At 33.9% G+C, this 22,293-nt stretch overlaps 2 protein-coding genes across 3 annotated transcripts; one reads left to right on the top strand and one right to left on the bottom strand.

Annotated features, from left to right (window-relative positions):
- Positions 1-1,236: 1,236 nt before the first annotated feature.
- Positions 1,237-4,846, bottom strand: LOC137812722 (FK506-binding protein 2-like). Its single transcript, XM_068614898.1, has 6 exons — positions 4,685-4,846; positions 4,454-4,503; positions 3,557-3,619; positions 2,693-2,783; positions 2,005-2,109; positions 1,237-1,555 (listed from the first exon to the last, which is right to left on the bottom strand). Exons 1-6 carry the CDS (start codon positions 4,749-4,751, stop codon positions 1,464-1,466), a joined length of 468 nt encoding a protein of 155 aa, XP_068470999.1. The 5' UTR covers positions 4,752-4,846; the 3' UTR covers positions 1,237-1,463.
- Positions 4,847-12,041: 7,195 nt separating this feature from the next.
- LOC137819234 (disease resistance protein Roq1-like) lies at positions 12,042-15,553 on the top strand. 2 transcript variants are annotated; one of them, XR_011082258.1, is made up of 4 exons: positions 12,042-13,478; positions 13,578-13,796; positions 13,921-14,649; positions 14,984-15,553. XR_011082258.1 is itself a non-coding variant. In XM_068623020.1 (4 exons), the coding sequence occupies exons 1-4, from the start codon at positions 12,114-12,116 to the stop codon at positions 15,356-15,358; spliced, it is 2,166 nt and encodes a 721-aa protein (XP_068479121.1). In that variant the 5' UTR covers positions 12,051-12,113; the 3' UTR covers positions 15,359-15,553. The 2 variants fall into 2 exon arrangements, 1 of the variants encoding a protein (XP_068479121.1); XM_068623020.1 differs by having other exon boundaries at positions 12,051-13,478; positions 13,921-14,127.
- Positions 15,554-22,293: the final 6,740 nt, after the last annotated feature.

Here is a 22,293-nt window from a genome sequence, read left to right as displayed (position 1 = left end):
AAAAATTAATTTTCTTTAATTACATATAAAAAAGTTATAAATAATAAATTAAACTTATCTAATTTATTTTTTTAAATATTAAAAAGTATATTCAAATTATTATATATTAAAAAATTAAAAACATATATATGATTTTAATTAAAATTGTATATAAAATATATGAATTCTAAATTTTAATTTCTTTTTAAAAATCTGACAGGATAAATAACTTAAAATTGGAAAACTTATATTGGATATACAATTTCTAATTGAAATCGTATACTTAATATACAAATTTATATTTTTTTAAATCATAGTTGTGATTGGCGAGTTAAAATTTAGAAAACGTAGGTTGAATTGATGATTTACCCATTTTTGAAAAAAAAAATTGTTGGGAAATTTATAAAAAATTAGTTAGAAAAAAACCTAATAAGGACTCCTATCATAAGAACTAGGATTGTAAAAACTACATATAACAAATTTTTGAGTTTATAAAAATGAGTTTTTATATTTTGAATTTATTTTGATCAAATTTGTGGATAACTACATATAAAGTCCAAACTAAATACGTAAGAGTTCATTGAAATTAAAACAAAACCAGATACTTAAAAGACATCCAATTGAGTAGGTATCACAAGTGTTTCATGCTAATAGAAACGCAGAATATATGAAAATGGATTATGTTTTAAAAATCTATTATTATAATTATATTTTTCTAAACATATAAATTGTATTTACTTAATAAAATTTATATAATTATATTTTGTTATATTATTTTACGTTTACTCACTAATTTATAAAAAAAAAAACTATTAAGTAAATTATGTTGTAAAGCTTTACAATTTACTCTAATAAAATCAGAAAGAGATAGAAACGATGTGCTCATAAGTATGATTGAGTATATTTTTAAAATTTATTATACCAACATTTTTTTAATTTTTTCAAGTTAAATATTTTTTTAAATAATTCAAATAAATCCTCCTCAATCCAGAGAGTAACTACTAAATTCTCTCTATTTTTTCACTTTAAAGATAAATTAAAAAAAAAATCAGACTGAAATTCAGCTTCATTTTTGGTACGTGTAGAAATATGTAAGTTAGAGAAAATGTTATTTGAGAATTAATGTATTCAAATAATTTTTTTAGACGTATTTATTTTGGAAGAAAATTTCAACATTTTCAATTTCTAAAAAAAAATACCGTTTGGGAGACAGCTCCTCAACAGGTGGTCTTAAAATACTTTAAATTAAAGACCGTCTTAAGAAACAAGTCTAATCTTTTAATTTTCTAAAACAAAGCAATGTTTTAAAGAGTATTGAAACAGATACAAAAGATGAATACAAAAGAAGGGTACAGAGCCTAAATCTTTGTAAATTAAGCTCAAGATTTAAACAGTGAAACCTGGGGTCATAAAATCATTATTGAAGACCAAAAATAAACTTAAGATAGCAAAAAGTCTCAACATTCCATTTCTTTCCATTTTGTCTACACTTCTGGGATTGAGCTTTTATTTTCTTCATCTAAACTTTTGTCATTCACTCCTACAAGCTCAGTGTCAAATATTAGTGTTGCACCACCTGCCAGTTATAAGTCATGTATATCATAAGTATATATAAATTCATAATATGGTTAGTTGTGATATATACAAATACAAACTAAAAAAATTGAATATTCATGGAAGTGCCACTAATTTAACATTTGTTTACTCTCTCTCTCTCTCTCACCTATTTCTGGTAAGTTCTTTATCGTATAATCTCATAATACAATGTAATTAAAATATGATCCAAAACACACATCAAAATGGAATTTAATCATTCCAATAATCATAATTCCCAAGTATGAAAAATTTTATGTGATACCTAACGTCCCTATATCTTAAAAGAAAAGTATACGGGAGATTATTCTGGTGATACATAAAAACAGCCGGCAATCTGATCAAATATCTAGCTGTCAAACATAAATTTTACTAATTAGAAATGAAGGCTGGGTAGAGAGCGTTACTATCATTATCAACATGATAAACTACCTGGAATAGTGGGTAGGGAACCCTGCTCTCCATAGCCCATTCTTGATGGTATTTTCAACTTCCTCTTCTCACCAAGACACATTCCCAATAATCCCTGGTCCCACCCTGCAGAGAGACAAAGTGACATTGAATCCTCTATCTTGAAAGATTTCCCATCAATCATATGTAATTTGTAATAAAATTGCAATGCATTTTAGTATGATTATGTAAATACAACCATGCAAATAAATGAAGTAATATAATACACATAAATCCGAAACTATATCAGTATAAATTATAGCTCAATTGCAATTTTAAGGTAATGCTGATAACAGAAGATACTTGAAAGAGCAGGGGAGGACATGGCGAAGATAAGGAAAAAATGCTACTACAAGGTAACATTTTGCATATTACATGCCTCGTAAACGTCAAAATCCGGTATTATACAATCAATCGTCAAGAATTGATTGTACAAGGATTCTCATCTGTTTCCAACTTCCACGACTCTTTCCATTGTACACAACTGTGATCTGGCATACAATTTCTTTACAGTTTGCAGCATCTTTTTTTCTCTCCTTTGTTTTATCTACTTAATAACTTCCACTTTCAGTAAATAAGAAAAAACAAGCATAGTAGCTAGTCGATAACCACTTTTAATGGTAATGAAACTGCAAATTTAAAAAATTTAAGTTGTTTATGCACAACATACCTTTGATCACTTGACCGGCACCAAGCTCAAATTCAATGGGATTTTTTCTTTCGAAGCTAGAATCGAAAACAGTTCCATCAGTGAGTTGCCCCTGGAAACACATCCAAGAATACTATCAACAAAATTAAGTAAATACATTGATCCCTCATCACATTAACAAATGAAATGAGATTTGAAAATAATAATTTGTTTGAGTATATGTAGCTTAAAATGCTTTCCTGTGGTGTAGCCATTTGATCACCTAAAATAAAAACTCCATATAAACAAAAACAAGGATACGCAAATAGCATACCATTGAAATGACTCTAGGTAATTTCCAGTTGTGATTATGTCACAGATGCCTTACCCCCACTCATGTTCTTTCAATGGGTAGTCAGATTATTGCCCAGATTAGAAGGCGAGGTTCAGATTATGAAATACCAAAAATAAACCACCAAGATAGACCAAGAAGAAAATAAATAATCTAGTAATGTTACTTCTAGAAAAATGACACGGAAATTTATCAAAAAACAGTATATGAAATTAACAATAAGGTAATATTATCCATCCCGTTGAAAACCAGAATAAGGCATGTGCAACATAATAGGGAAACTAAAATTGCCAAACAGATATTATAGTACTTTGCATTGTTCATTATACATAATATATATACTATATTTCATTCACATTAGAGTTAATTTTATGGATGAATGGTGAGTGAATATTATGCATCAAATACTTTATTGTTGCGCTTCAGATTTATTATATGTAACTTCAGCAAAGACTGTGAGCCTTTTCCCTTTCAACAAACATTTTACTTAAAAAGGTTTCACTAAACTGCACCATCCTTCCAGCCTCACGACATAAACTTGAGAAATTACTAACCCGATAGTGTACTCTGACTCTATCACCTTTGTGTGCCTGAACATCACATGATGTTGGTTTATACTGCAAAAAGAAACAGGGCATCAGTAGTAACCTTGCTAACATATATTGGCAGGCAACAATTTCAGTATCTCTGGGAATAAATTTTTTTGCATCATTCACAGGAAAACCATAACGTATTCCCTGTTTACAGCCTCCACAATAAATTTCCAGAATTTTTTATTTCCATCCTTACCAGTTACCAACAATTTGTCCATGCTATCTATCACAATGAACTTGTGATCCGGCAGAAGACAACATATATATGTAAAGCATATAAAATGCCCTCTGCAAGAACAGCACTGTCCCCCACACACCATACCACTAGGTCATTCAAAGCCATAGCCAGACTCCATTCATGTATTTATACTTTATTTTAAAACACCAAGTCAAAAATTGCTAAGCATACTACGATAATTTTCTTTTTCTTATGAACAAACTATTTTACCGAATAGCCTAAAGGATCATAACATGGTAACATCGAATATTCCAAATCCATACAAGGCTTTTCACTGCACTTGAACACACATCAGATGATGCCATAAATTAGCAAGTACTAACATTTTTTATACATAAAAAAAAGTACCCTTGGACTTTGCAGGAAAGCCAAGGAAACAACACTTATACTGCTTCAATTCCAACAAAAATTCCGATTGTTCAATGCGGTCACACTCGCCCGTGAATAGACCCATCACATATATTAAAATCAAGTTATTAAAAAATACACAAAAAACGAATTCTAACCAAAAGCCAAAAAACAAAAACGCAAACTCCTTTTCCGTACAAATTATCCAGCGCCTATAAGCTAAACAATAAAAAAACGCCATGGATCTTAACCAGAATAACATTAAAGGCTACCTTCACGCCTATCTGCAACTCCGTCACATCAGCCGTCTTCTTCGCACAAACTTAACCACAGAAAAGGAAAAAAAAAATATCAGAGACAACGAGAAACCATAAGAATCGATGAATCGAAGAGGAAGATTGGCGAGATCTAAAGCAATTGCGGAAGGAAGAGAAAGGGAAATTAAGAGGAAATGAAAAATTGCACGTGGAAGGGTGAAGAAGAGGAAGAGTAGAATTGGATACCTAATGCGGAAACGAAAAGGAAGAAGAGAAGAAGGGTAACGGCGTTCATGGTAGAACGGAAACTCATTTTTCTTGTTTTTCCTCGCTTAGTCACTGATTTGTTTATACAGAGGATGATGAGTGGTGTTGGTGTTATATGATATTATATAGTAGGACGAGTACTCTCCAGAATTGTCCACTTTTCGGGTCGGGGGAATTAACCCGCGTGACACGGACTCGGGTACCAAGAAATATTATTAGGTTTATCTTTATTTTAAAATGTATAATTGTAGTAATGTGATTTTTTTGTTAAATTTTATTATTATGGGTGTTTTAACATGGAAAATCCCTCCATGATTAAAACTATGATTTGTTCAAATAAAATAAAAAAATACATCTACTATGATTAATAACTATTAGTTAGATAAAAAGTTATAACTGATAATTAAGGTATAACTATTTTTAGTTAAGAATGTAACAATTCGAACACCGTTATTTAATTATGACTTGACTCACTTGATCTATGTCATGAAATAATTGATATCAAATCAACACGAACAACCCTTTGTACAATGACTTAATCATCATAATAGCTCTATTATCACTAGTATGAATTTGTTACTTCCAACAACTTAGCATAAAAAACATCTTGTATCTAATAATACTTCACATCAATATGTTTAGATCTTCAATGAAAATTTGAATTCTTACCAAAATGAATAACACTTGAACTATATAAAAATTGTAAATATTGTTCTCGTATATAAATAATAAATAATAAATAATAAATATTTTTCTTGAACAAAATCAAACTCATGCAAGAATTTGTTTACCCATAACAACTCCTTGTATTCTTTAGTAATGCCAATAAATTTGGTCTCTATAGAAAAAAAGTTAACAAACTTTGGTAGCCTAAACTGTCAAGTCACAACTTTCCTTGAAAAATTAATCAAATATGGAATCAATATATTTAGTTATATTGAATTTGAATACTTCACTCAAGAATGTTTATCACCACCAAAACAATGTTCCATATTAACAATACCATGAAGATACTTCAAAATCCATTCCACAACATTTTAATGCTTTCTAGGTAGGTTTGACAAAAATATACTAGTTGTACCAACAATGTGTGTTATATATGGTCTTGGCATATCATTGCATACATCAAATTGACTAAAATAAGTAACACTAGAAGTACTCACCACCTAGGCTTTTTTCTAGCTAGAATCCTTGTAGCTCTCTTTTAATATAATGTTATTATGACAGTTAAAGCTTATTCTCCTTCTTGACACCAAGAAACTATTTAACACCTCTTATATGCTTAATGCAAATCACCCACTCAATTACTTCTTCAACCTATCAATCTTGGAAATATATTTCTTAACAATAACCATGTAAGCAATATATAATAACAAGGTAATAAAATCATTAAAAAAATTATAACAAAGACACAATGGTCAGAAGTAGTCTTCTTGTAGCCTTGCTCACACATAACAAACTCGAGCTTCTTGCATCATTATCTTGAAGCCTACTTCAAATCATATAAGCTCTTTCATAGCCTACACGTATAGTCTTTATTACCTTCAATAAGATAATCACTAAGTTGCTTCATGTGGATCCCTTTCTCCAAATTACATGAAGGAAAACATTTTTCACACTCATTTCCTCTATCTTTAAATCAATATTAGTAAATAAACTTGACATAATTGTTATGGATGAAGTTTGCACAATAGGTGAGAAAATATCATTAAAATCAACACTTTTTATTTTATTAAAACCATTCACCATTAATCTAACTTTGTACTTAAGAGACATGGATTTACTCTCATGTTTCACCCTATAGATCCATCTATTATCTAAGGCTCTATTACCCATAGTCAACATAAAAAAATCATGTTAGGATTTCATCTCATTTTTCATCAGCCAACCATTTTTTCTTCTCTTAACTTTTCATGGCCTCTTTATAAGATACAACTTCTCCCTCATCTATTAAGATCACAAACTCATTAGAGGAATACCTACGAGATGTTTGTCTCTCCTTGATAGACCTCATGGATTAAACTTCAGATGGTTCAATAGTATCACTAGGGTTTTCATCCTTGACATTTATATTCCTCCTCCTTCTCATCAATAGGAAGGTCTACATCATCTCCATAATCATGTTGCTTGACTTATCATAGGTTTTTTAAAACATGATCACAAAACCTACAATCAAATTCATCCTCACCAAAGTCAATGAAGATACATTGTCTTAACTTTGCATCCAACTTGGATATTTCATCCTTTAGAACATACACAATTGTCTTATAACTAAAAGACTCTCGAGTGTTCATACTTCACATTCTTGCCAAACCAAATTTTGTTTGGCACCTTGAAGACTATTTTATTGCAAGAGTACTGTGTCAGAAAGTAATAAATTTGTCCATATGAATGAATATCGAATCCACAAGGAATAGTAGAATTCTCAAGTATAATATTCACTAAATAAAAAACAATATATAAAAGTTTGGTTTGTATTAGATTGCAAGAATGTAAATAAAGCAAAGTTAAGAGTTGTTGATTCAATTGAGAAAATTGGGATTGGGGTTCATCCTTCTCACTCTTTTTTATTTTGAAAAGCATAATAATATTCTATGTTTGATGATGCCCATATAAAATTCATTTATATCGATTCATTGTATGTAAAATTATTAAGATAATCTCCTAAATATTGATTCCTCGCATATTTATAAAAACTCCTTATTGTTATGAGCAAGTGTTGATAACAATTAACATTTCAAATTTATTCCTAACATTCAAATATGTTAAGCATTATCATTAAGGTTAAAAACTTAGAAATGTTTTTCAGTCAAATCTAAGGATCAAAATCATGATAAAACAAGCGTTAAGATTAAAATGACAATACCAATCATCAATCAAGAACAAAATATTTTGTTTAAATATCACCTCAATCCATAAGAGTTTGAACAGATTACTCTCAATCTCAAATGGTAGAATTAGCCACTCATGTTGGCCATTAAGAGCATGGAAAGCTAGAAAAGACGATCCAGGATGTTTCTCCTTGACGACTGTTTCCTCTAGGATTTTCTATCACCTTTTACTCTTCCAATGATATCTAGGATTATGCCTCATATTTAACCTAGTTAGACTTGGCTAAGTGACTTCTCACCTAGGCGAGCTATAACTTGCTTGGGTAAGTTGGACGAGAAAACTGACGAAGTAGACTGGGCGCTCTTTGATATTTATTTCTTGGACCAACACTGAACTGAATGCCTTCTCTGATACTTCCAGATAAACCACTATGGGCTCCTTGGAAACCAGCTTTTGAATAAATGGAGGGGATGCCAAGAATGTCTTCAGTTGAAGGAATATGTTTTCACATTCGTCTGTCCACTCGAATTTGGAAGCTTTTCGTAAGAGTTGTACGATGAGTCTCGTTCGCTCTGCTAGCTTGGGCATAAATCGAGAGAGAGTCGTGAGTCGACTGATCAACCTTTGTATTTCCTTAATGCTGGTGGAACTGCGCATTACGGTAATCGCCTTACACTTCTATGGATTGGCTTATATGCCTCGATCAATGAGCATAAAACCTAGAAACTTCCCTCCTTCTACTCCAAATGCACATTTGTCGGGATTAAGGCGTATTTGATAGTGGTGTAGAGCTTGAAATACTTCCTGTAAATCCTGAATGTGTTGTTCGGACGAGTCAGACTTGACGACGATCCATATAAACTTTGACACTTCTTTCGATCATGCCATGGAAGACGTTGTCCATCAATCGTTGGTAAGTGACTCCAACATCTTTGGGGCCAAAGGGCATGACTTCATAGTAAAAGTTGTCAGAGTTAGTACTGAAAGTTGTTTTTTCCTTGTCACTTGAGATGCATCTGGATTTGATTGTATCCCGAATAGGCATCCAGAAAACTTAAGATATTATGGCTAGTGGCTCCATCAACTAGCCGGTCAATGGTCGGTAATGGATATGAGTCTTTAGGGCATGATTTATTGAGATCAGTATAGTCCACACACATCCGTCACTTACCATTGGATTTTTTGACCATTACGACTTTGGCTAGCCAGGTCGTAAAATGCGCTTTTCGGATGAAACCCGCTTTCAACAATTTTTCGGCTTCTTCGCGGACGACATGGCACCTTTCTTCCTCGAGTTTTCGTTTTTTTTAAGTCACTAGTCTTGCCTCCTTGTAAAGAGAGAGGTGATGTGTAATAATGTCGGGGCTCACCCGTGGAATGTTGGCGGCTGTCCATGCAAAGAGATCAACGTTATCCATCAGAGTTCTACTGATCAATCTGTGGTTGTCTAGGTTCAAGGACGAACCGATGTATGTCTTGTGTTCATCATCATTGAGGGGCAAAGGCTGAAGATCTTCGGCCGCTTCCATTCGTGCGTCGTCAAGCCAAGGATCTAGATCTACGAGTGCGACCATATACTCCTTTGCCTCGCTACGAGAACAATTTTCAGCCAAACGTTCTCTTCTTTTTCGAGATCAGCCTCGCGCGATGCTTTGTACAGTCATATGGTAGGTTCTACTTTTAAACTTGCGACATAACATTCACGTGTGACCTTTTGATCTACGTGGACTGCGACGATGTCCCTGGTTGTGGATGGGAATTTCATGGCCAGATGGGGGTAGACATTATTGCCTTGAGATGGTTTATGGACGACCGACCAAGTAGTATGTTGTATGAGGTATTGGCATTCACTAATAAATATCTTATTCTTATGGTTTTCGCCAGACCTCCTTCTTCCCCAAACGTGGTATATAAGGCGATGTATCCCTTGGTGTCTAGTCTCTCGCTTGAGAACCCGATGATATGCTCTTCATAGGGTTGAATCTCCGATTCAGAGATTCTCATTTTCTAAATGGTTCTCCAGTAGAGAATATCCACTAAGCTGCCCTGATCTACCAGGACCTTAGTGATTGCGAACTTGTCAATCTCCACGATTATTACCATGGGGTCGTCTTGAACGACGTCAATTGCTGTAAAATCATAATCGGTGAATGTTATCGAGGGTATTCTCGGTCTACTCTGTCGGATTTAACATGAGTTGATTGGATGGCTCGGAGATGTTTTTTCCTAGCCGAGTTAGAACATCCCCTCCTACAAAACCCCCGACTATTGATTTGTCTTCTTTTTTCGATACGCCGAGTGATATTAGGCCCGCTATGGTATTGATGACTTCCTGCACTCGATGCATGGTCTGATTGTTCCATTCGGGACTCTCACTCCGTCGTCGGGTCTGTCTTACCAGGCTTTCACTCTGTTTTCTTCTGATTGGACGCTTGTGGTTGTGATAGTCTCTTGGTCCTCGAGATGACTGGCGGTCTCTTTGGGTAGACCGTGTACTACAACATCTATTTTGAAATTTTTTGAAGTGACCCGCCCAGACGAATTCTTCAACTTTTTCCTTCAAGGCTTGGCATCCTTCTGTTGTTTGGTCATAGTTGCGATGGTACTGACAATGTTTGGATGTATCGGCGTTTCGTGGTGTCTATGACTATTTAAGGGTCGGGATGAGTTCAAGCTGTAATGCTTCATCTAGAATCCTTTCCCTTGGGACTGTGAGAGATGTGTAACTGTGAAAACGGGGGCCGCGATTCTCTCTAAATCGTTCGGCTCGCTTCGGTCCGGGACGGTTGCCTCTATCTTTCTCTTTCTCGCTTTCCTTACTTGTGGTTTCAGTTTGATTTATGGTAGTCGACATGTTCTTCGATCTGCATGAACTTCGTGGCTCGGGTTCTTAGTTCATCCATGTCTTGGCAAGTCTCTTGATTAAGCTTTTTGTGAACTTGCCCGACCGAATGGCCTCAACTAGGTGATGCATGGCTATTTCCGGCATCAAATTTTTGATGCCCATGCATACCTTGTTGAATCTGTCTATAAATGCTCGTATGGATTCACCTTTTTCTTGCTTCGCGTTGAGGAGGGATAAGGACGACGTGTGATGCAGTCAGCTGGTGGCGTATTGTGTGATGAATTTCGTCGTCTGATCTTTGATGCTCCCCACAAAATTAGTGGGAAGTTGGGTGAACCAACCGAGTGGTCCTTCTTGGAGAGAGGTAGGGAACACCTTACACCATAGTGCGTTGTCAGTTGTGCATAAGATCATTTGTGTTTTAAAGACGTTTAGGTGCTCCTATGGATCATTGGAGACATCATAAGGTTTGATGGTTAGTCCTTTCCACACTGAAGGGAGTGGAGCGTCGATTATCTCATATGTGAATGGGTGTCCTCTCTGTTCTTTTTCCTCGGTCGGGCTAGACCGTTCCGGGAGGTTTGGTGAGTTTGGCGATTTGGTTGAGTTGACGGACCTGGTAGTATGGCTCTAGATTGATTGGTTGTAGGGTGAGGTGTTCGGGATTGCCCCTCCCGCTCAGGACTTCCAATCTTTTGTTCATTCTCCTTTTTAGCAAGAACATTTCATTGTCTTGTCGGCATCGATCTTCCTCGTGTCGCCGTCGATCCTCCTCGTTCTTCTGTTGGTCAACGACACTTTTCTGCCGCAACTACTCCATCTGCGCTTGGAGAGCTTGGATTAAGGTCATTTGTTCTTTTGCTATTCGGTCATGGTTGACGTTGTTCCTTGTTGACACCATTGTTGTTTGTAATCTGCTGCTGGAAACTGTGTTGTCTCGACCCCATAGTGGACGCCAATTGTACCTCTGAGGACTGTGAGGGCCCCAGACAGTACTTATGCTTGTTGGTGAGTAGTTGATGTGTCCTTAACCTTTCTTCAATCTCCTTCCAACGCTCAAGTCAGTGTTATGTTTCAAATGTGCTATAGTGGGATATGAAAACGTACATTCCTCCTTTGCCTTGCCCTCCTTTTATACAAGTGTGTCCTTACTCTCTCTACTTTACAGTTGAGGATATTCTCCTTGACTCATTTAATGCTAATGATTCTTACTAATGACACTTCATAGCTATTAATGACAACCGTTACCTATTCAATCCTAATGATAACTACCAGTAATAATAATTATTTATTATGTTTTTTTTTTGTTAAGTTGGGTCTTACAAATTCAAAATCAATGTAAATAAAAAAATGTTTGTTTAATAATTTTAACAAAATGATATTGAAATAATGTTATGAATTGATTACAAATGATCAGCTGTAATCAGCTCTCTGTCGTGATGTTTTTCTAAACTGTATTTATACCTACATTAACTTCTTTTAGAGATATATGTGTAATGTTATAAGCTTTTAAAACTTGAAGGGATATTTGCATAAAAAAAAAGACACTTGATGTATGTTTTAAAATGAAAGTAAAGTTAATATGTAATTTAAAAAAAAATAGACAAACTTTCGTAATTATTAGTATAATATATATTTTAGGGATTCAAAGTGGGCGTTGGCTAATTTCTTCACTGGCTGAAGTAAAAAAGGTTCTGTGTTGCATTATTGATCCTCTTCTTCTATCAGTTGATGACGTCATCAATTTCTTCCATGGAATTCGCTTCTTCATCATCCAAACTCCCAAGGAAGTACGATGTGCTCATCAACTTCAATGGAGAAGAAATCCAAAGGAAATTTGTTTCTCATCTCGATTCTGCCCTCTCTGCTGTTGGCTTCACCACTTTCCTTCACCACCCCAATGCACACAACCCACTTCACTTCCAACAACCTATTCTCAATCACTCTCGTGTAGCCATTGTTGTTTTCACCACAGCCTATTCTCAATCTGCTTGGTGTCTTCATCAGCTTCAACAAATCATCAAATGGCACCAAACTTATTGCAGACATGTTCTGCCCGTTTATTACGAAATTCAACCATCTCAATTCCCAGTTGGATTACAGTCTCACGTGCAATATCTGATTGGAACTATCCAAAATAACACCGAAGTTTATACGATAGGGATAACTGGAGCGGGGGGATCTGGTAAAACCACCCTTGCCAAAGCAATCTACAATCAACTTAGTGCTACATTCACGGAGAAAAGTTTCATTGAAGATATTGCACATCTTAGTGAAACAAGATCGAATATTCGTTTAGATGAACAACTTCTTTTAGATGTCCTAAAAACAAAGGTTGAAATACCTAGCAATGAGATGGAGCGAAGAATGATTCGGGAAAGACTTTCTGGGAAAAGGGTGCTTATTGTACTTGACGATGTGCCTGAGTTTGATGCATCACTAGTATGGAAATGCGTTGAATGGTTCAGTGGAGGAACTGTAATAATCATTACAACAAGAGATGTAGACCTACCGAGGATTCTTCAAGTTGATTCTGTTTTTCGGTTAAAGCTAATGGACGAAGACGAGTCTCTCGAGCTTCTTAGTTGGCATGCATTTGGAGAAGCAAAACCAAAAGAAGAATACAATTACCTTGCAAAAAGTGTAGTTAGTCATTGTGGAGGACTACCTCTAGCTCTTGAAGTCATTGGAAATTGTTTATATGAAAGGACAAAAGAAGAATGGAATAGTGTTTTGTTAAAATTAGAGAAAATTCCCCTGCACGACATTCAACGGAAATTGAAAATAAGCTTCGATGGTTTACGCAATGAAATGGAAAAAGATTTATTCCTTGATATATGTTGTTTCTTCGTTGGTAAGGGCAGATCCTATGTTACCAAGATTCTAAATGGCTGTGGAGTAGATGCTGATACTGGAATAAGAGTTCTGATAGAAAGTAGCCTCATAAAAATTAAAAAGAACGACAAACTTGGAATGCATCCTTTGCTACAAGAAATGGGAAGAGAAATTATTAGTGAAATTTCAGAAGAAGAGTTTTGGATGGAGAGGAGGAGACTGCAGTTTGATGATGCAGAATATGTATTGACAGATAACTCAGTAAGAACATTCTTTATATATGCCTTTTAAAACTTCTCTTGGAAGTGTTTGCTTTCTCATTTTCAGTACATTTGTTATTCTTTGCTCTTTTTATCACAGGACCGTTGGGAATTGCCTGTGAAACTGCGTTCAGCCAGAAGAGAACCATCAAGACTGCTGAAACTCGATGGAAATTCTGAGTACATTTCTAGGAAACTGAGATGGATCAGTTTGCAACGGTCTTATTCAGAATACCCACGTGACGGCTTGCATCTGCATGATGCAATAGCGATTGACATAAAACACAATGATCTTCGACTCCTCTTGAAAGAACCTCAGGTTTTTTTATTAAGTGCCATTTTTTATTAAAACACAAAGCTAACTAAAACAAAAACAGTAACCTACTGCTGTTTCATTTTGATTTTCTTCTCTGATACTTGTAAAAAAAACTGTCCCGGTGTAGGTTTTGAGGTGGCTCAAAGTCCTTAATCTTAGTCACTCCAAGTATTTAATAGAAACCCCTAACTTTTCCGGATTATCAAGTCTTGAACAGCTCATTCTCAAAGATTGTCCAGGATTGCAAGAAGTACACCAATCTATTGGATGTCTGTCCAATCTTACACTGCTAAATTTGAAGGACTGTACAAGTTTGAGCAATCTCCCCGCAGAGGTATATATGTTGAAATCTTTAAAAACACTCATTCTCTCTGGGTGTTCTATGATTGACCTATTGGAAAAAGATACAGTGCAAATGAAATCCTTGATAACTCTAATTGCTGAAAACACTGCTGTTAAACAAGTTCCCTTTTCAATTGTGAGATAAAAAAGCATTGGATATATATCCCTACGTGGATTTGAGAGATTGCCACGTAATCTTTTTCCTTCTATCATTCGGTCTTGGATGTCCCCAACAACGATTTCCATATCTTATATTAATTCGTTTTGCATGGATATGGAGGATAATAGTTGGGATGATATGACGCCATTGCTTAGCAGCCTGGCAAATCTTCGAAGTGTTTTGGTGCAATGTGACACCGAGTTTCAACTGTCTAAGCAATTGAAAAATATTTTGGTAGAATATTTTGCAACTAATACAGAATCAGGAATTTCAAAGCAGCACTTCAGGTCTTCTTTGATTGGTGTTGGAGCATACCATGAATTCTTCAATGCTGTCAGCCATAACGTCTCTAAGGTTCTTCTCTAGCTTTCCCTTTGGTTTATCACCTTCACCCTGACTTTAGCAATTAAGAGAACACAAAATAATCCTAATGAATATCTAAGTACAGGGAAATTGATTTCGACTTTCTTGCTTTATTAGTTTCATGATTTATTCCTAACGATTGTAGAAATATAAACTGAAAGAGATGAACACAGATATGCATTCTAAATCCCTAACGGCATGATGCTGATATAACACAACAAGTTGTATTACATTTTGTAACTTTTGATGACAAATCATGGTTGCAGAAGATAATTTGAATAGCTAAAATTATAAAAATGTCTAAGCTTTTTATCACATGGTACAGGTAACAGTAAGCAGTGAGTCATGTGATGTTTGTCTCCCAGTTGACAATGATCCTTATTGGTTGGGCCATATGGGTGAGGAACATTCTGTTTCTTTTACTGTGCCTCTAGATCGTGACTTGAAGGGAATGGTTTTGTGTGTTGTTTATTCATCAAAACCTGAAATCGAGGCAACTGAATGTCTTAGAAGTGTGTTAATTGTTAACTACACAAAGTGCACATTGCATATACACAAGCATGGCACAGTACTTTCCTTTAATTATATAGATTGGCAGGGTATATCGTCAAATTTAGAATCTGGAGACAAGGTGGAGATTTTTGAGTTTTGGTCATGGATTGGTTGTCAAGAACACAGTTGTCTATCCCATATGTGGTGAATCAAAGCCAAAGGAAAATTCTCTCCTTAGATTTATTAAGAAAATTGTAATGTGACTTCAGGTAAGTCATTTATCTTCTTTGAGAACAGGAGGATCCCTTTAGTTATGTAATTAATCATTGTGTCCTTGCTTGCACTTCATCTTTTTCCTTCTTTTCCAGTATAGCTTATTGTTAAGAAATTCATGTTTATTTTAGCCCTCTGTCTCTCACTCCTCAAATTGTGCTTCACTTCAGCTGTTTAACTTATTTGTTTGCTTGCTGTTAATTTTGTCAATTCTTTTCCCTTTTAGCATATAATATCTGATGAAGAAATTCTCTTAAAAAAAGACCTCCATTATGAAATAAAGACATGTTGTTATGAGCTTTGCTTTGGTATGTGCTAGGTAGTCTCTGTTTTCGTTTCAATTTTCAGTTTTTTAACATTTTTTTTCAAATATAGCCATGATCTTAAAAATTATTTTAACTTTGTTAAAAATGTTTAAAATTTAATTCTTATAAATTAATATTCATTTGATATGTTCAAATATAATGTTTTAGAACGATTCAAATAAAATAACCATTGAGACAAGTACAACTAATATTTATAGACAACATTTTTATTAATATTTTAGATTTTCATTGTTAATTGTAAAATTGGCATATGTTATGATAATTTTACATTTTCGCACTTTTTATATCGGTTATATAATATAAAAAGTACATTTATTATGTGGATAAGAACAAGTCATAAAAAAAGATATTCACCTATTTTACATTCAACTATTTTCAATGTTGGTTAAGATTTTAGCCAATGGATAAATTAAGTCATTCTTTTTAATATTTGACTTTTTAGTAATTTCTCTCCCTGCATAACAATTTAGAATTTTCTAATTATAACAAACACAATTCCCAGATAAATCTTTTTCAACGTTATCATTTTGGGAAAGGTATAAACAATGTTATAACTCTGTTCATATGGCTAAATCACTTGGTGCTACCAAAACACTACTCCCATATAATGATACGTTGACTCTGCAAAATCACTTTTCATCTTTTGATGGGAAATTGTAGATGAGGGAGGTGGTCCTAATACTGGTACGCCAATTATTCCGACTTCCATTGTTGTCTTTAATTCTGAATATATAACTATTGAAAATTAGGTCGTCTCTAAATTTTGGGCAGATCCTAGTGAGATGGAGGAGAATGTCTGTGTTACTGGGGAGGATATTTTTCACACCATGGTTATAGAATCGATATTCAAATCGTGAATTGTTTTTCGATTTTTTTGAATCGTGAATCGAATCTTATTATGAATCGTAAGATACATAATAAATAAAATATGATATATTTTTAAATAAAAATAAGTAACATGAATAAATCTTATATAATAAAATAAAAAAGTACTGAAATAATTTTATATAAAAAATAAAAGAAACACAAACTTAAATAACTATTTATAAAAAAGTAAAAATAACATAAACAGTTTTTATTTTAATATAATTTAAAAAAGATAAAAAAATAAAAGAATGGTTCAACTTTTCTGAAAGGTGGGTCAACTTTTCTAATGAAATAGAATCGAGAATCCCACTATTCACTTTATTCTTATCACGATTGACACCCAAAAACGATTCATCTTTCGATCTAAATCGGAAAAGTGAAGTTTTGATTTGAATCGCGATTCGAATCTTACGATTGAACGATTCTAACTTCTATAGTTCGCACTACTAGAAACCAGGTACCACCTAAAGGGACTGGTAAATCTAAAAAATTGCTAAAGCAGTTCCATCCAAGGCAAACCACAAAATTGTGGAGATGTTGTTTAATTTACTTAAACTGCATAAACCTCTTATTGTTTTTCTTGCTGAACCTATGATGTCGTACAATGATGCTTTATATGTTCTTTTCAAATATGTTAATATGCATTTGGTTGCTACGTTTCCAATTGTTAATAAAGCTGCTAAGCTTTGGAGTTTGTCGATTCCAAATCTTGTCCAAAATTTCTTGGTTATTGATCGATTTATTTCTGTAAATTGCCTTTTGCATGATAAATATTAGCTTTGCAAGTGTTTATGGTGTTAACGCATACTTGGTCAGACGAATTTTGTGGAGGGATCTTAGTTTCTTCAAGGGGCCTTGGGTATTTTGGGAGATTTTAATGTTGTTCTCTCGACTGATGACTACAAAGGGGGGGTTGTTCCTAATCAGGTTTCTTGTAATGAATTCCTTGATTGAATTAATATTAATGATCTTATTTGTATGCCTTTCTCTAGACCTCGTTATACTTAGTGTAATGGGAGGAGAGGGTTACACAAAATTAATAAAAAAACTGGATAGGGCTTTATGTAATGGATTGTGTATGGATGAATGAGATTCTTGTACTTATCAGGTTCTTGTTAAAAATTGTTCTGACCATTCTCCTATTCTTGCTAGTCTTGCTAGTAATTATTTAGGGAAGGTTAGCAATTTTCGTTTCTTTTATGTGGCTTCAGGATAGTTCGTGTATGAAGTTTATTCATGATTCTTGGACTAATACAGTTGTTGGTTGTCTTATGTTTATTTTGCAACATAAATTAAAAAGGTTGAAAATTGAGCTCTGAGGCTAGAATAAAAAATCTTTTTGTAATGTTCACAATGCAATGCTTCTTAAGCAAGGTCTCCTATTTGGTATCCAACAAAACTTAGAGACTGCTAGTTCGTCTCTTATTGATGGACTTCTCTGTCAAGAAAAGACTGCTATGGAGGAGCTTGATCATGCTCTTGACTGTCAATATTTGTTTTGAAAAGAGAGGTCAAGATGCTTTTGTCTAAAAATGGGGATAGAAATACTGTTTTTTTCCATGTTATGGTAAAGAGGAGAAATAATTCTAGTGGAATTCATCTCCTACTGATTGATAATGAGATTATTGAGGATCCTAAACTCATTGAGGATCATATTTTGGGTTTTTATAAAAATCTTTATGCTGAGACTATTTTTAATGATCGGGATACAAGTAGTACGAAAAAGTTTATTGGTACTTATATTCTTGAACTGGTTTCCTTTGAGGATAATACTATGTTGATTAAATGCCTGGATTCTTTGGAAATTAAAAATGAAGTTTTTAATCTTAATGGTAATAGTGCTCCCGGTCTGGATGATTTTAGTTGTTTTTTCTTTCATTCTTGTTGGGACATTATTGGGACGGATGTTTGCAAAGCTGTTCAACAGTTTTTTAAACAAAACTGGGTTCTTTCTGGAATGAACACAATGTGGTATCTCTTATTCCTAAGATTCAGAGTGTTGGCTCCATTAAAGATTACAAGCCAATTGTTGCTAATTTCAAATTTAAGATTATTTCCAAAATATTGGCGAATAGACTCGCAATTGTGACTGCTAGAATCATTTCTCCTAATCAATATGAGTTTGTGCAGGGTAAACAAATTCAAGATTGTATTGGTATTGCTTCTGAAGCTATTAACATGCTTTCTAAAATGGTTAGAGGAGGTAATGTGGCTTCGAAAGTTGATATTCATAAACCATTTGACACTATGAGTTGTAAGTTCTTATTATTAGTTTTGACATGCTTTGGTTTTCATCCCTCATTTGTCAGTTGGATTAGTATAATCTTTCGTTCAACTATGCTTTCTATTAGGATAAATACTAGTTTGGTGGGTTATTTTTCTTGTAGTAGAGGTGTTATACAAGGTGATCCATTATCTCCTTTACTTTTTTTTGACTTGCAGAGGAAATTCTAAGTAGAGGTATCTCTAAGCTTGTAAATGATAAGAAAATTCTACATATGGCTAGTTCGCAAGGTTATATCACTCTCTCTCATATTTTATATGATGATGACATATTTGTTTTCTGTAGGGCGGATAATAAGTCTCTTAGAAATTTGAGTATTTTGCTTAAAACATATGGTGATTTTTCGGGTCAATATGTTAATAACTCTAAGAATAGTTTTTTCACCATGGATAATTCTGAAAAATTTGTTACCAAAATTCAACGTCTTCTTTTAGTAGTCATGGTTGTTTACCTTTTAATTATTTAGGAGTGCATTATCTTTGTTGGTGCTCCAAAGTGTCGATTTCTTCAACCTTTGGCTAATAAAGTGAAATTGAAGCTAGCATCTTGGAGAGGTAAATCTCTTAGCATGATGGGTCAGATTCAGTTGGTGAATATGGTGATTACTGGATTTCTAGCTTATAGCTTTAATATGTACATATGACCTGTTTCACTTCTTAAGCAAGTCGAGCAATGGTGTAGAAATTTTATTTAGATTGGTGATATTTTGAAAAAAAGGCATAGCTACAATTAATTGGACTAAGATTTGTTCTGCTCTTGAGAATGGAGGTTTGAAGATTATTAACCTCCACCATGAAAATAATGCGTATCTTCTTAAGCTTGTTTGGAATTTTGCTTATAGCAACAAGCCTTGGTCTTTTCTCCTAAAAGCCAGAGTTCTTAAACAAAAATACAAGCTTATAATGGTTTATAGATCCTCATCTATTTGACCTGGAATTAAGTAGTTTTATGACACTATTCTTGATGATACGTCTTGGGCTGTTAGTACAGGTACTTTTATTAATTTCTAGAATGATAAATGGTGTTATACTACTTCTTTAGCAAATATTGCACGGTTATCTGATGGTGCTAGCATTCCGGATACAATCTCCCAATTTTGGAATGATTGTGATTGAAATATTCCCTTGTCTTTATTGCATATGTCTCATTTTTTTAATCATATCATGGTTAAGGAGGAACAAGATATTCATAATTGGATTCTATGAGTCTGGTAGTTTCTTCTTTTAAATCGGCTAGGAGTTTTTTCTTGGATCTAGGAGATCCCTGTGGTTGGGGCAAATTCATTTGGTCTTCATCTATTCCACCTTCCAAAACTCTACTCTGGAAAGTTTTTCATGGGCGACTTCCTACAGATCAGCATATTCAGCATAGAGGTTTGCATATATGTTCTCTGTGTACGCTTTGTGAAAAGCACGAGAATCTATTTAGCATTTATTTTTTTAATGTTCCAATGCTTTACATATTTGGAGTTGGGTTCAACAGATCTTTCTTACCTCTCCTTTCTCTAATAAGGATGATCTTCTTTCTTTTATTAAGAGTGATGGTAATCTTTTGGTTAAATTGGTTAATCTTGTTGTGATAACTGTTTCTATGTGGATGATATGGCGTATGAGGAATTATGCTAGATTTCAGGATAAGATTGATGTTACTCGGGTTATTTTGGTAATCAAAGATTTAACTTGTCTAGTGGGAATTCGTCTTAAGCTTCAATGAAAAATGATATGTTGGATTTCAACATGATTACGTTTTTGGTGTTAATACTCGTACTGGTAAAGTTTTTCGTCCTCTTCCTATTAGATGGGAGTTCCCTTCACTGGGCTTGGTTAAAATTAACATTGATAGGACTGATAGGGGTTATCCTAGTCTTTTCGGTGGGAGTATGGGGGAGTTTATTGGTGGTTTTTTTGCGTTTCTTGACATTCAGACTCCTTTGGTTGTTGAGTTTTATGGAGTTATAGATGCTATGAAGGAAGCTCAAAAGATGGGTCTTACTAATGTATGAATTGAATGTGATTATGCCTTAGTTTATGCCGCATTTACTGGTAGGACTAATGTTCCGTGGATGCTTCATAATCGATGAAATACTTGTATTAATTATTGTGGGAAAAATCAGGTTTAGAGTTACTCATATTTTTCGTGAAGAGAATGCGTATGTAGATAAGCTGGTTGGCTACCTTAAGATTTATTCACAGAGAATCATTTCATTGATATAGTAGGCTTCCATCTAGACTATTCTTAAAGTTTTTTATAAATATATATATATATATATATATATATATAATCTACATATGTATCGTTTTTGTTAACATATGAGTTTTGGTGTAATTCCCCCATAATTTTTTTTTATTTTCTTTCTTTTTTCTTTGAATAATACTTTTTCATGTGATTACAGATGATTGTTGTTACTTGAGATGTCAGCCTAGTTGAGATGTAAAGTTACATAGTGATGTGTAACATGAAAGCTTTTATAAAAAAAACAATTATTAAAAATACAATAATCCAAACATTCATACGCAAGGCACATAACCTATCATAAATAAAATTAGAAATATACGAGCTATCATAAAGTTATTTAGAAAAAATATGAACGTGTACTACATGTGAATATCTTCAATAAGTTTATCCTTCAACTAGGATAAGTAAAAGGAATATCTACAAATTCAAAATTTTAGTTAATCAATTTCACATTTTACTAACTAAACCTCACTCTAGTTAAGCTTGCTTAACTAGAATTATGGTAACTTAATTAGAATTATGGTAACTTAATGAGCAAGTTACCTTCATCCTCTTTATTTATAAATAACTCAAATGCACACTATGTATTCAGATTTGCACTAATTGTGAAGTATTCATAATTGAAACTCATTTTCTCTCCCAAATCTCTCTTTTATAGAGAGCATTTTTAGTGAAAACCATAGAAAGTTGGCTTCACCTTTTTCTACCTCCTAGCACCTAAATCACTCTCAAACCTCACCATTTCACTCTCAATGTCGATACAAACCTTCATCCATTCCGCTGCCACTCCATGAATTCTCAAATGCATCTCCTTGGATTGCATCAAGTTTAAGAAAATACATAACTCTCTCTAATTCTCTGAACTCAAGTATGGTCTTGGGCAATCTACAGGCACACTTGACACTACAAACTTACGTAGGGATGGGTCAAAGTGAATCTAGTTCTTCCCACAATATTTTGGAAACTGTGTAATACATAGAGATTCTCTTCTCTCCCTGCTTGATCGAGTTTATTTCTTGAAGAAGGTTAAATGTGCAGAAATGATTGCTTTTTGGAAAATCTCTCCTTCAAATCTTCCCATAAATCTCTTGCATTATAAATATAAAGCTTCGAGCGATTTGAGTCACAAGGCTTCGAGTTATCCAAGAAATCACAATG

This window comes from Phaseolus vulgaris, chromosome 10 (assembly GCF_000499845.2).
Source record: "Phaseolus vulgaris cultivar G19833 chromosome 10, P. vulgaris v2.0, whole genome shotgun sequence".
NCBI classification, from domain to species: Eukaryota; Viridiplantae; Streptophyta; class Magnoliopsida; order Fabales; family Fabaceae; genus Phaseolus; species Phaseolus vulgaris.
The sequence above is the reverse complement of the archived record's forward strand: the minus strand, read 5'-3'. Positions and strand labels throughout refer to the sequence as shown.